This window comes from Colossoma macropomum, unplaced genomic scaffold (genome assembly GCF_904425465.1).
Source record: "Colossoma macropomum unplaced genomic scaffold, Colossoma_macropomum, whole genome shotgun sequence".
Taxonomy (NCBI): Eukaryota; Metazoa; Chordata; class Actinopteri; order Characiformes; family Serrasalmidae; genus Colossoma; species Colossoma macropomum.
In genome coordinates this window covers 13,118,050-13,132,932 of record NW_023494801.1, presented here as the reverse complement: position 1 = coordinate 13,132,932, position 14,883 = coordinate 13,118,050, and the positions used below count along the sequence as shown (strand labels likewise).

Sequence of the window (14,883 nt, the reverse complement as noted above, 5' to 3'; positions counted from 1 at the left end):
AAATCTAAATGTCAGCTTTTGAATTTCATCATTTGTAAAAACTGTGCTCACTTTTTTCTTCTGTACGACATTCTCGTTCATTTTCTCACTCTTTTCTTCTTTGTTTTTTCTCTTCTAATTTTTGTTAGTGTTCTTCACAGTAGCAGCAGCTAAAGCATATTATTATTATCATTGTTATAATTATTATTATATTTCTAATCTATTATTATTATTGTATTTAAAATGTATTATTATATATTGAATCCATTATTATTATTATTATTATTATTATTAGTAGTAGTAGTAGTAGTAGTAGTAGTAATATTACTCGTATTAGTATTAGTAATATTATTATTGTCCCGGGCTTTCAGTATGTGTTTAGTCAATCCAGAGTGTATCATATTGAGCATCATACGGTGGAACAAATAATATAATCGAACAGCTCATATGATTGCAAACGCATTTTATAGGTTTAATCGACTAAGATTTCTCTCAGGCAAAATAAATATTTTTCTGCCGAATTTTCATTCTCTATATGCGTAAAAGCAACATATATCTTCAGAGCTTCCTTATTTCATTTTTTTTTTCATTTTCGTAAAACAGTAAAATAGCTGCGCACAACATTGCTTGTACACATGTGAAATAGTTTGTGTCACAAAAGCAACCCGGCTCCTTAATAGTCGACCATCATCGTTTGAGTTCTTGCTGTAGACCAACCTTATGTCAGGAAGTGACCAAAAGAGTGCAGTTACATGAGGGGCTGTAAACTAATGTGTTTAGTGCATCAATAAACAGGCCGGAAAACGCCATAAAAAGAACAAAAAAGTCAACAGAATGGGAAACAGGTCTCTCCTTTTTCTGGGGTCAGCCCGTATGGCAGCACTGTGTGTTCAGTTTAAAAAAAGAAAGAAAGAAACAAACAAAGACAGAAAGAAAGAAAGAAAGAAACTAGTGGTTCGGGCACTTTCTGTAACTTGGGTTAAACGTGTCGGAGTCTTGCCTGTTTGTACGGTGTCAAACAATATTTTGTATCTTCAATGCGGCTTCGTATATATTATTACGTATTGTCAGCAATTTCAAGATAATACGTAATAATATATACGAACAGCTGTATATAAATCACTGCAGTATAACATTTGAACAATTTAAATTCATTTTCTATTACCACTATATGAAAATGAAAATATGTACTGTAATAAGCTTGCAAATAACATTATATTATAGTCTATATTTCAATAGGCCAGTTTAGATCTCATTCGTAAGTAAGCAACCCCGGGGCGCATGAGGATAAACCTGTTTGGGTTTGTTTAAATTTTCTCATTCTGATTTGGATTCAGCTTTGCGTATGTTTTCATAACAACACCGCAAATATTTTTATCTTACACCATTTGTCTGTAACGTGTAACCCGGGACAGCCTTGCAAAACGGCCTAGCAGGTTATTTACAAACCCTGAATCATAGATTTGCTTATAAAGTTGTGCGGCAGACATTTATGGTGTAATAAAGTCATTGCATTACAGGAAGGACTAGTCTCACTGTGTATGATCCTATTTATGGCAAGAGATTTATCTAAACATTTCAAAGTGTTGATGTGCCGATGTGCCCCATAGCCTGAATCTTTTAAAAAAAGAAAAAAAATCTAAACATACACACGAGAATGTGCATATTCTGATCAAACAGTGTTGAGCTTTTGGGGGCAAATGCAGCAGAAACGTGCTTCACGTTTTAATATCAACCATCCAAGAGACGTCTAATCTCTGCCTGTATGTGAAACACACAGAAAAAAAAAATGTCTACTCTGTTTCTCAAGCTTTTGTGAAAGAAAAAGATGGCGACGGCAGAGGCACTGCTGCTAAAGCAGTCATGAAGAAATGCAATAAATTCCTTGTTGTTTTATGAAAATTTACAACTTTGTGATAGAACTTTATGAGTGCCTGGGTCCTGGGATTGGCCGAGGATGGTCATGTGGATGGGTAACCGTGAACATGAACTTTTTATGATTTCCCAAGTGGTTATATTGCAGCATTCTTTTGGCCGCTGCACCTTATGAAGCTTCACCGGGTTCTTTAAAGGTTCTTGTTCCATTTTATAGCGTATTTTGGCAAAAAAGAAAATAACAGAGCATATGCAGTTCAGACCGGCTCCTCTGTCTCCTGCTATTGAAGAGGGAGACCAGCCTCCTCTGCGCTCTGCTATGCTAATGTGGCCGACTGTGATTGGGATTTCCGCTGCGATGGATAGTCTGACTGAGATCTGGACACACAGTAGGGTCTCATCTAATTTTTCATACGGGGATCCGACTCCCGTTGACTAATGTGGCAGAAACGGATTGAAGCGGTGGCGTTGCTGTCATAGTCACGGCTTCGCGCTAATGGCGGGAGCGGGCAGGGCAGCAGGACTTCCCTAGCGCACGCAACGGCGAAGGGCTCTCCTTACAGTCCCGGCGCTGGGTGACGAATTATCAACAAAGGTAAGGCATGCTGTCATTTCCCCCACAAATGCTTGTTTTTTCCAGCTAGAAGTTAATTCCTAAGTCCAAATCCTAGCTATATGCGCCTTCGGTGTTATCAAAAATCGGGCTTTAGTGGCCGCGTGGCTTCGTAGTAAACGCCTTCTCGAAGTCCAATTACTCATTTTCAAATAGGATGCGACAAGCGCAGGTTTTTAGTCACATTTAACCGCTGTTTTAAGCATTGTTGAAGCTTTGGTTGCGATGTGTTGTATAAATAAAGGACTTGCTTATGTATTGCTGGAGGATACAGTTTTGGTGTGGACAGAGCGGTCCGAGATGCTGTGAGATGGTTTGATGGACCGGCTTTGTTGCCAATCAGATCGTGGCTCTACTTTCCTGGATCACTCACTACGCGGAATGCTTAATCAAGTAGCATGAGGCAATGCGACATTCCTACGCACTACGAAAAGCGCTGACACAATGTGAAAAACAGGATGCTAAGGTTAAAAATACAATTGACGTTAGCTCAAAACCCCCAAATAGAAATCACCAGGTAACTATTATACTGAATACGAATACCCGTGTGGATTCTTTCTTAAGTTCCACAGCCGGGCATATTTACCATTTAACCTTAGCATCCTGGAGCTTCTTTAAGCGGCCACACTTTCACACAAACCTTACAGACTATTCCATCTGCTGTTGGTTTTATTTAGAGAACGGCGGCTCTTCTTCTAGACTTTTCTTGCTCATGTATCCTTTCCGAGTCCGCCGATGTTTAATCCGGTTCAACGCCTAACTGGCCTGCGCCCTTTGTTTTTTACTTATTTAGTTTGACCTACAGCACGGTTTCACCCAATTTTAACCCAAGCAAATTAGGCTAATGAAGCTAATTAGTTTTTCTTTCATCTTCATAACCAAATATGTCCATTCGTTTCCAATCTATCACTCACCAGCCAATATGTATGAGGGTCCAGGACATATGAAATTTCATAAAATACAAACACATACACACATGTATTTCATTGGGTCATGAAGCATAGTTATTCAGAGTGCTTCAGGTATATGACTTGAACAAAGCAGTGCACGGGGAAGATGTTTTATGCAAAGCTACTGTATCTATCTGTATCTATCTACCAGCTGTTGATGAGAATTAGCCATGGACGCAGGCTTTCGCAGCTCGCCCTGTTTCCTCGTTGTTTGGTGCCATCTAGCGTTCTGTTGAGCACAGTGACAGCGTGTCTTCTTCTGGCTCGCAGCTCAGAAAGAGGAGCGACAGCTTGTTATTGCAGTGTGTGCGCGCGCACCACTGTGTATGTCAGAGAGAGAGAGAGAGAGAGAGAGAGAGAGAGAGATTTGGTTTATGGCAGTGTGCATTTGTGCACCGTGCGTGTGTGTGCTTGTGTGTGTGTATGCGTGTTTGTTTCCTTGAGTGAGTGTGACCTGACATTTTATAGTAGCTGTGTGTGTGTTGGAAGGGGAGGGTGAGGGTGTGCATGTGTGTGTGAAAGACAGAGAGAGAGAGAGAAAGAGAGAGAGAGAGAGAGAGAGGGAGAGAGAGAGAGAGAGAGAGAGAGAGAGGGAGAGAGGGAGACTTGGTTTATGGCAGTGTGCATTTGTTTGTCGCACTTTGTGAGTGTGTGTGTGTGTTTCCTTGAGTGAGTGTGACCTGACATTTTATAGCAGTGTGAGAATGTGCGCTTTGCGTCTTTGAGTATGCTCTTTTTAATTCCATCCACCAAAAACCTGCGTTTGTATGTTATTGACTGTCATATCTGAATCTTTTACCTCCCGCTTTCAAGCTCTTCCACGTTCGCCACGCATCAATGTAATATTTGAATGCTGAATGATAGCATGTCTGTGAAATAAATGTAATACAGCGCGCGGCACCGGAGGCGCAGATAAGAGCAGAAGTTGGGAGGGGTCTAGGCCTGCTCAGCCCGATGGCAGTCAAACGTAAAAGAATGCAGAGGCTGTAAATTCTCGAGGCTGTTGTTGCCGCCCTTTGAAGTGTCTGCATTCGGAGGAGATTTGTGGCGCTCGTGCAGAAAAGCCGAGCCTTAAGGCCCGATATGCCTTTATACGCACTCTCCTACCTCTTGAAGCCCGTCTGCTCGTCAGCAGATGACCGCTCCAAGGTTATTGCATTCTGCGGGGAATGAAGCGCGTCGAGGCCCAAGTGCTGCCTGACCTGGGTGCTCACTCACCGGAACTTATCCCCCTGTAATGCACACGCGCACACGCGCACCTACGCCCGTTGTATTTAACACTTGCAAAAGTATTCAGTTTTGAGTTCTGGCTGAGTCTCACATTCACAGCAAAAACAGACAGTGGAATTAGAAGGACAGACTGAGGGGGAGGAGGGGCGCTCCGAGTGTGCGCCGCGCGCAGTCAATACGGACAGTGTGCTGCTCTCTTCCGAGCGCTCTGTATATATTTGACTTGAACACTTAAAGTAATCACTGGCAAACATGTAGCCATTTCCGAAGAGACAACTTTGTTTGCGGGACACTGAATGCAGGCTTAGTGTTGACACTACTTGTTTCGTTTACTTATTGAGTTCAGTAAAGACCAGGTAAATACAAATACAGTCAGTATTTCAGTGCATACATTGAACGAGGTTTTATATATATTTTTTACAGTTATGCTATAAAGTATTATGAACAGTTTTAAAGTAGGTATACGTCAGACCACATGTTATCAAAACACAGGTAAGAATAATTTGACCACCTTAAAGAAAAAAAAAATGTATAGCCTATATAACAGCTGTAAATACAATAAAAACACATGGCAGTGTCTATCTGACCCAAACGTTCTATACATTTATTTTGTAGCAGTTTATACATATATATATATATTGAAAGTAGTACAATGTGAGAGATGTGAGAAGGGATTTTTTTTTCAAACAAACGTGATTGAATTATTGGTTTCTAAAAGGAAGCAGCAGTCTGGTCCATCATAGATTTTAAAAGCTATTAATCTTACGCAGTCCAGAAACTCCGTGCCTCGGAAGCGCACGCAGAAGCTTTTTTTTAATTTCGTAATTTTGTAATAGAGCGCACTCTTTTTATTTGACTCTAACACATTCAGAGTACATTGTTAAAATTTATCTTTTGAACTTCTTTCAGAATTTAACAACACATTCCAAGAACATTTAGGAATATACATAATTATACAACGCACAAAAGTCGCTAAACAGTGTCATTTCGTGTAGTACAGACTATATACACTACATTTACCACTTTACGGTGCAACTGTCGTCGCTATTTAAAAATATAAATATAAATATAAACATAACTATAAATATAAAAGAATCCAAAGAACCTTTGGACAGCAAAATTAAATAGTCTTAGAAGCTAATTGAAATATTATGAAACACAGAGGTACGTAACAGAGTTTGGGACTACCTTTTACTGTTTTATCAATCAAACATAAAACCAATTCTGTTCAAGATACACAAGTAAAGGTGAAACACAAATTTTCAAGCAAGTCATGTTCTTCAAGTCGCACAACGGTGAGTCAGTGCGCGCCGAGCGCATGGATATGTTATTTGAACAATTTTAATGTAGCATGAATTTCAAGCATTCATGACCGCATTGCAGTTAAACTGTAGATTTAAGTTTGTGACCCCCAGCCCTCAGGACACTCTCCTAGCTACTGAATATTTTAGTAATAAAATAGTGCCATCCAGTGCTAACAGGAACACGTATCAGTGGCAACAATAGAAAAATGCATAACATAAAGCACTTTTTGTAATATTATTTGAAAAATGACGGGGACAGCATTTTATAAAACATTTTTGTAAGAGAACAGAAAAAAGCAATAAAAACAGATACAGGAAAATAAAACAGCGTACAGAAATTTCCAGAAAATCTGTCATAAGAAGTCATGAAGGCACAACTTACTCACTATATAGACAATGCAAATTAGTGGGCAGTTACGGCACACTTGATAGAAAGCGAATGACAGCGAGTGTCGCTCCTTGTCCGTGTTGGTGTGAAAAAATGGAAACTTCTCTTCCTTATCAGGTCGCATTTGAAGTGTTTTCCTCTGTCCGCAGAAGAGATGTGATTTGAAGCTCTGAAACGGCTTATTTCAGGGCTCCTTCCACCACTGGCGCTCTGCATCATAGTTTGTTCGATGAGTTGATGTCAGCTCCGTTGCCTCCTTGGTTCAATTAAAGTGATATCTGTAGACAAAAATAAATGTTAAAAAGCATTAATTTAAAATAGACTTTTAAACATTTCACACGTTCTTTTCTTTGGTACTCCAGTAGCAAAGTGTAGAAATCAGATGGTTAAGAATTTATAAAAATTGCTAACAACAGTTACCACTCATTAATAATAAACACAGACTTTGACCGAGCAGGGTTTCCCCTTGATTTCTCTTACAAGTAGATACACAATAGGTGCTTCCCGTTCACAGAAAGCCAAGCAATGCGAAAGGAAACGCAGCATCCTCGTCATGCCAAAAGGAAACAGAAATGAAAGTAAAACGCACGCAACCCCCCGTGAGCCACCTTTAAAAATATCCACTTGTTGGGGCACAAATGGTTTATTGGCCGTAGAGCGACAGGACCCCGGCCAGTATAACTGTACTCCTGGTTAATGAAAAACACACGCGCGCTCGACTAGTGTGGTGAAAACTCGACAAATGCAGAAAAAGGACTGACTTCTTTGCTTTTATTCACAGGCCATATATACATGTTTTGCAATCAGTGTGGAACTCGTGCATGAAATGCGGTCAGAAAGCATGTGTCATGTTCAGAAAAGATATATGCAACAATAAACAGTTTTATTATGCCACAGTAAAGGTCAGATTAGAATAAGGAAATATGTGTAAAGGATAATTAAGCTACAGTGCATGAATAAATGCAGTTACATTACAATTACGCATTGCGCAACATTTATAAACGGCACAGATGAAGTTATCAAAAAAGGCAATAGTGCTTCTGCAACCTGTTGCGAGTACGCCGATTTCAGAGACTACTCAATCTCCGACTCACTCATTCCAGTGAACTTTTTATGATAATTGTTAAACAATATATATTTATAGATGACAGTGATGACAAAGAAATGAAATAGGGCATATGAATTCGCCTGTTTGCCCTGTGTCCTCAACTTTGCGATAAGACAGAATGAATCACATCTTTGAAAGCATAAACACTAAGACGTAAAGATGAAAAATCCACCGAGTGCAATTTTGAGTTATAGGTGCTTGGAAATCCGACTGCTTTATGTATTTGTTGGCTTATTTGTTGGCACCTCCTTTGTCTCTGGCGAGTGGATCAGACCATAATCTACTGTATATGAGCGCACCTCAGTCAAAGCAGAGGAGGGCGAAAAGTGGCGTTGTATTCAATTTAGCGCTTTAAAATTCCTATGTGATTCACATTGTGCAATCTCATTGGAAGGGAAAGGGAAGGGAGAAGGGCTGAAAAAAATACAGCTTTCTGCTTTGCTCTGGGGTCCCCCGGCGCATGCAATCACAGCCCCCCTCAAGGGTGCTATTTTGCAGGCACGGCCGCTTGCGATTGGTCAATGGCTGGTCAGATGGTACGGTTTCCCTCTGTCCCGCACTGGCACATAGCCACCCAGCACCCCCCCTCAACTAAAACCCAATCTCCGATAAACTACTAATAGCTAAACCACTTGGACTATAAAACACAACAAATCATAAACCAAGGAAAAGAGCTGTGCCCTCCCAATGAGTTCCTATTTTGTAAACTCAACTTTCCCTGTGACTCTGCCCGGAGGACAGGAGTCGTTCTTGGGACAGATACCCTTATACTCCTCCGGATACACAGACCCTTTACGACACTATCCCGGTGCTGGTTATGGAGCTAGCAGTGTCCAGGAGAAGGCGTACCCCTCCTCCTTTTACCAGAACGGTGCGTACGGCAGGGCGAGCGCCGCCGGTGCCTGCGATTACGCGACGGCGAGCTTCTACAGGGAAAAGGACCCCACTTGTGCCCTCTCCAGCATAGAGGAACACTCCCTCGTCCTCAGTCAGGACCACCGTAAAACAGACTGCACAGGGCCGGCGGGGAAAAGCATCTACACCGAGGGCGACGAACAGAAGCCGACGGCGCCGGTTTATCCGTGGATGCAGCGAATGAACTCATGCAACGGTAAGCGTCTCCCTGTCACGTTTCCCTCACTGCTCTCCATTATTTTTTGGCTCATTGTTGATACTCACAGCTGAAGCGAGCTACGTGACTTACTGCCCGAGTGTGTGGTGCCGGAAGCCCATACAGTGTAAATACTCTCACCATTCTGTTCGTCCCCACCATAATGTCACACTGAAACCAGAGAACACGCACATGCCACCCTTGTTATCGGTCGCACATTATAGCATATTTATATAGTCGTATTCTACCACTGATGAAGAATAATGTAGTTTGGCTGTCGCTAGGCTTATATTTATACCGAAGATTAAACGTGAAGTGCTTTGCAAGACCATGGCAGTTGCTGTATCAGCGCGTGCCTCTTAGAATAAAATGGTTCGTATTGTTGTTTTTGACAAGGTCCCCCTCTGTTCGCGCGCTCTTGCACACTATAGCAAAAGGCGCAAGGCAAATTCGCTTTATAATACCAAACTCTGCCGCAAAAGCCACGGAGAAATTGGTTTGACAGGAATAAGGAAAGTGGCGCAGTACTTTACGTATCAGCCCAGCGACAGTCAAGCTGATGTTGCCAAAAAAAAAAAACAAATCAGAGGGAAACCTTAGTAGATAGTGTAAGATCCACTTACAGGCTGTTGAATATTCTGATAAATGTCCCTTCTAAGAGCGCCATAATTCTTAACGGTGTAATGTTCCCCCTATTTTTATTTACTGCCTTTAAGAAGCTTAACTGTTTGTTTTTGCTGATAGAATGCTAAAGAGTTTCACGTGGGTTTGACAGCCTTGGTCTGTTAAAAATCAGCAACATCTCTAAAAATTCTAAGCGTCCAAACATGCAGAAGATCTCAGTGTATTTCCATAAAGATAAGACGTTTGATATGATACCTTAAAATAGACATAGTATACAAGCATGCAGCACAAATGAAAACATGGTGCTTCCTCAGTTTTCCTCTGAGAGTGTTTTTACATGATTCTGGACATATCCAACTCTGACTGGCAGTTATAGCAGAGTCTAAAGTGAAAAACAATGTCCAGTCACCAAAGTTATGTTGTAGATAGCATTTAAAATGCTTAAAAATTCTCCTGAGGCATGAGACTCGCAAGTCATGTTGTTGCCCTCGAGCTGTTTTCCTCGGATACATTTGTCATTGTAATATGCACGCTTTCAGTGTTAATGTTTGACTTTCCTTTCCCCCCTTTCTTTCCTTTTTTATGGACAGGGACCTTCGGTAACCCCGGCCGGAGGGGTCGTCAGACGTACACCCGTTACCAGACGCTAGAGTTGGAGAAAGAGTTCCATTTTAACAGGTATCTGACCCGGAGGCGTCGTATCGAGATTGCGCACGCACTGTGCCTGACGGAGCGCCAGATCAAGATCTGGTTCCAAAACCGGCGCATGAAGTGGAAAAAGGAGAACAAACTGATCAACTCTTCACAAACCAGTGGCGAGGAGGAAGAAGAGAAGAGGACAGAATGAAACTGTAAAGAAAAAAATGCAAGAAATATGAAAATGGCTTAGAAGGCATAAGACACCTCAACTTATCATCAGAAAGGATGACTCTCCCCTGTGTATATAAATTCGCGCCGGTGAAATTGTGTTGGTAAATTCACTGTAGCATTCCACTTATTGTCATTTTATTATTATAATTATTTTCTTTTTCTTTTTAGTTTCTTTTTTTTTACATGATGTCGTATTAATGTGTTTTTGTGCGCGCATATCATGACTTAGGATTTGGTCTCATAGATAAGACGACCATGTTTAACGAAGCTATTTGAAATGTTACATTCGTGTTCATATTTAAGCTATGTGAAAATAAAATGAGATTCTCATTGTACGAAATAACGTATTTCTTTCCAAACCTATCGTGATTTAGACATTGTTTAAGGTGCATAATGGGTTTACGAATAATAGTACTGGAGCTCGTACATATTTCAGGCTAGTCAGCTGAGATGAAGGTTTATATGAATTTTGTATGTGTTTGTAAATTATGTTGTTAATTTTATCAGGAAAAAAATAAACTAACAAAATATTTCACCTGCTATGTCCTGTTTACAAACAGCAGTGTCATTTTAGATGTAACCGGAACATTACTGAGGCACACAGCCTATGTGAAAACTATTTCCATGGAAAATAATTAAACAAGTGCGCAATTATTATATGCAACTGGTCCCGTTACAGGAAAGCGTGAAGGCGCTTATTTAACCCCATCAAATATTTGTAGCTTACTGGTCCAGAGATTTGTCCACAACTTTTATAAACACCAGATCGCATTTATCCTAGAACAGGCGTTACTTTCCAGGAAAACCACCTTGCCACGTGTTCTCATTGCCTCAGCGCCAGGCAGCGGTTTGCAAGGAACAGGTACATGCACTCAAACAACCCGTCAATCAAAGAACTGGTTTCGCTTTTCAAGACTGAAAGGCAAAGTGACCGACAACTCGATTGCAGTATGCCCTTTGCAATGTGAAAGGAAGGGGTCAGTGCTCTTTAGGAGATGGTTAAAGGAGAAAGCTGACCTGTCCGCGCCGTGCAATCACCCAGAGCCAGTCAAAAGCTTGGGAGCTTGAGCCACTTAGTTGTCCTCTCAGGTAAAGGCGTATAATTCAACATACGGGAACTCACGGCCCAGACACTACAATGACATATTAAAATATAAATAATCTGACTATTATCTGCAAACACTAAGTGTGCTTGCATATAAATAAACCTATGTGAACAGACATGTCTTTGTTAGTGTTTGACATGTCTTCGTAGTTAATAAGCACCTAAAACGACGCAAGAGATACATTTTGAATATTAGTGCAATTGCACTGCAGTTCTCCGACCGTCCTCTTTTGTAACCCTCTTTTCTATTCTTGCTCAGTGTAAAATGTTTACTCTGATGTAATCACTGTCTGGAATATTTCAACTGTAGTTTTCCGGTTTAAATGTAAGCACAAATGTATGACTCAAGGGTGGATTGCATATCATGATGCACATACATGAAATAACTCGTGTCTTTGTGTCAACAAACCATATATCAGCTTGAACCATCTATCACAGCCTCACATTCCTTATGGGCTATACAGTCCATAAATATTGCAGTGAGATACACTACTTAGTCCGTGTACGTAGACGAGGAGCTAAAATGTTCCTCTCGCTTAACCGGAGAATAGAAATGGCGTGCAAGTAACATTATCAGAGATCAACTGGACATACAGGGACATAAAACTAACTCGAAAGTAGACACTTTTTATCATCTAATAATATGCCTTTTTGAGAGGGGGTAGATTGTTATTATTATTATTATTATTATTATTATTATTATTAGTGGTAGTTGTGATAGTAGTAGTAGTGGTAGTAGTCTTGAGGTCCTTTTCAAAGTGGTGATTTAAACATTACCAGCTACAGTATGGTCTAGAATATGTTTTTAATACGGTTTTTAACCGTGCTGTGTATTATTATTTGGTTATTAACAATGCATTTTTGATTTGTAGACATTTTAGTGAATAAAACGGAAATACTCTAAACCTCGTCATGCTTACAACACGAAATAAGCAAGATACTGACCAATAAAATGATCTTTTTATTTTCACCGTAAAGAGAATAAAATGGGTAGAGAAACTTAGAAAATGTCTTCCTTGTGCTATAAATAACTTCCCCAGTAGGTGACGCTGTCTACTCACACGCTGCATTTCCATGCCATGGGAGGCACACGTTGACTCGAGCCTAACGACTCCCCGTCTCGTCATCATTTGTAACCATAGAGCATGAATTACCTCTTGAAGTCATCAGTGAGAATTTACGACTGGTCAACAAAAGCACGTGATTCCCAAACGCACCCCCACCCCCATATTTGGCCGCATACATAGCAAAAACGAAGTACAGTGCATTGCTATAATTCATTAATACATCATAAATCGTGAAGCACAGCGTTATAACGACCAAGATCTACAAATCAAGCCCTCTAAAACAACCTAAATGAGCTCTTACTTTGTAAACTCGTTCTCAGGGCGCTACCCAAATGGCCCCGACTATCAGTTACTAAATTATGGAACTAGCAGCAGCGCTATGAACGCCTCGTACAGGGACTCCGGCACCATGCATTCAGGCTCTTACGGCTACAACTACAATGGGATGGACCTAAGCGTCAATCGTTCAACCAACACGGGCCATTTCGGGGCAGTTGGGGACAACTCCCGGGGCTTCCAGTCTCCAGCCCCGGAGACGCGATTCCGACAGCCGTCAAGCTGCTCACTCGCGTCCCCGGAGCCGCTGCCATGCTCCAACAGCGAGAGCCTGGGACCTAAAGGCTCTTCACCCCCTTCCGACCAAAGCGCCTCCACCGCGGGTAACAACCTCACCAAGAGCACACATTTCACAGAAATCGACGAAGCCAGCGCTTCATCCGAGACCGAAGAAGGTTCCCACAGAGTGGCCAACCCGGCTCCCCGGACGCAGCAGAAGCAAGAGACCACGGCAACCTCCACCACCTCGGCGGCTAGCGATGGCCAAGCGCCACAAATATTCCCCTGGATGCGGAAACTACATATTAGCCATGGTACTCTTGTATTATCCTTACGCCTCTTTGCTGTTAGCGAAATAGCATTGTTGATATGAGTCTCTGCGCTGTTTGTAGCTAAACTGTGCTGCTAGAATTAGCCTTTATTTTACATTTCCGAGAAAGTGCCATAAATCTTTCAAATGTGGAGCCTCGCAAGCTGTACGAGAGAAAGGGAGCGAGGTGGAAGAGAGGGCAGTGAGGCTTAGAAGTTGTTGTTTCTTTGAAAACTTCTGCTTTATGGCGTGTGGGAATGTGATTACTTTAGGGGGAGAAGAGAGGCAATAAAACTGAGAAAGGCGAGAAGGAGAAAAGGTGGGAGAAGTTGGGGGAAATCAAACGTTGAGAGGAGAAAAGGGGCTATTTGTGAAAATCGAAAGAAAATTTTAAGCGAGCTTCAATAAATCTAACACAATATTTCATTGGATGAAGTTTGAAGAACAGTTAGAGAGACTGACTGCGAGGCAAACGTGCAGTGTACCATTTGGCGATTGCACTGCATTCAGTCATAAATCGTGAGTAAGACATTGGTATTTGTATGTTCTTTTCCACACTGCAAGAATTTGTTGGCAATCTGCTGTTCTAATGCTGTGTTGCGCCACTCTCGCTAACGTTTTATTCACTCTTGCATTTTATCCATGCCATTCAGATATGACTGGACCAGACGGCAAAAGGGCCCGAACTGCCTATACCCGCTATCAGACGCTAGAGCTGGAAAAAGAGTTCCATTTCAATAGGTATCTCACCCGGAGGAGGAGGATAGAGATAGCCCACGCTCTATGCCTCTCAGAACGACAAATTAAGATCTGGTTCCAAAATCGGCGGATGAAATGGAAAAAGGACAATAAGTTGAAGAGCATGAGCCTGGCTACCGCAGGTAGCGCTTTTCAGCCATAGTGCTAACGCAAATCATATCTAAGTGTTGTGCAAATGAAATCAGGAGGGAAAAAAAACTAATGAAAATATGTTTCAATACACTATACCGAGTACTGTAAAAAGCGGCACCTTTCGGCATGTTGTTGGATGTTTTAGGCAACTTAAAATTCTGTGGTACTGCTAAAACTTAACGGAAGTTAGTGTTCATAGGCTGTTCTTTTAATACTATCTTATTATTTCGAGGAAAAAGGGAAAAAAGGGAAAAAAATACAAAATGCCGCCCGTTGTCCTTGTTATGAATATTGTTTGTGTCAAGTGCTATGTTAATGCTTTCTTGAGAGTTAGCATGTGAGCTCTTAAATGTTATAACTTATTTACTACCTATAAACGTGTATACCTTTGAGTTTACAGCTTAGAGAAGCCTCTGCCCAAATATGAAGTGAAGCTCTAGTTTAGTGGTGACTGCAGTAAGTTCAGCAGGAGCCTTAATGTGTTCCATGGTCCTATATGTTTTAATGTCATTGTCTAGATAATCTTATCGGACTTTTGTCATGTGTTCAAATTCTTCAATTATTTTTGAAAAAAAAAGGAAATTTGTAAATAGTCCTCACTAGATTCCTGTATCCGGTCATACGTGTGTATAGTTATATTCAAAATATGTAATTGTATATTACTGGATCATGTTTATGTTCCCCTCAAAAAAAGTTGTACATATTGAACATTTTTATTGTGACCAGTTGGCTATTTGTAGTAGGCAGAGTGAATGGCAAACGTGTGTGGAAAGCGAAAAAAAAAGCTAATGTCATGTTGAACTGCCTGTAAGCATTTTGCCAATACGCTTTTTGTATTTGTTTGTAGCTTAACTTGGAGTAAAAAAAAAATAAATAAATAAAGTTCCCCATATTCAGACCCAA

The 14,883-nt window shown here is 41.0% G+C and overlaps 2 protein-coding genes across 2 annotated transcripts; both read left to right on the top strand.

The window, feature by feature from the left end:
* The first annotated feature begins 8,015 nt into the window (after positions 1-8,015).
* Positions 8,016-10,371, top strand: hoxb6a (homeobox B6a). Its single transcript, XM_036590178.1, has 2 exons — positions 8,016-8,558; positions 9,773-10,371. Exons 1-2 carry the CDS (start codon positions 8,135-8,137, stop codon positions 10,027-10,029), a joined length of 681 nt encoding a protein of 226 aa, XP_036446071.1. The 5' UTR covers positions 8,016-8,134; the 3' UTR covers positions 10,030-10,371.
* Positions 10,372-11,700: 1,329 nt separating this feature from the next.
* hoxb5a (homeobox B5a) lies at positions 11,701-14,883 on the top strand. Its single transcript, XM_036590175.1, has 2 exons — positions 11,701-13,093; positions 13,743-14,883. The coding sequence occupies exons 1-2, from the start codon at positions 12,514-12,516 to the stop codon at positions 13,988-13,990; spliced, it is 828 nt and encodes a 275-aa protein (XP_036446068.1). The 5' UTR covers positions 11,701-12,513; the 3' UTR covers positions 13,991-14,883.

Coding starts and splice junctions, on each gene's coding strand:
- hoxb5a (XM_036590175.1), top strand. CDS start 12,514: ATGAGCTCTTACTTTGTAAACTCGTTCTCAGGGCGCTACCCAAATGGC. Junction 13,094..13,742: donor GAAACTACATATTAGCCATG/GTACTCTTGTAT, acceptor CATGCCATTCAG/ATATGACTGGACCAGACGGC.
- hoxb6a (XM_036590178.1), top strand. CDS start 8,135: ATGAGTTCCTATTTTGTAAACTCAACTTTCCCTGTGACTCTGCCCGGA. Junction 8,559..9,772: donor GCGAATGAACTCATGCAACG/GTAAGCGTCTCC, acceptor TTTTATGGACAG/GGACCTTCGGTAACCCCGGC.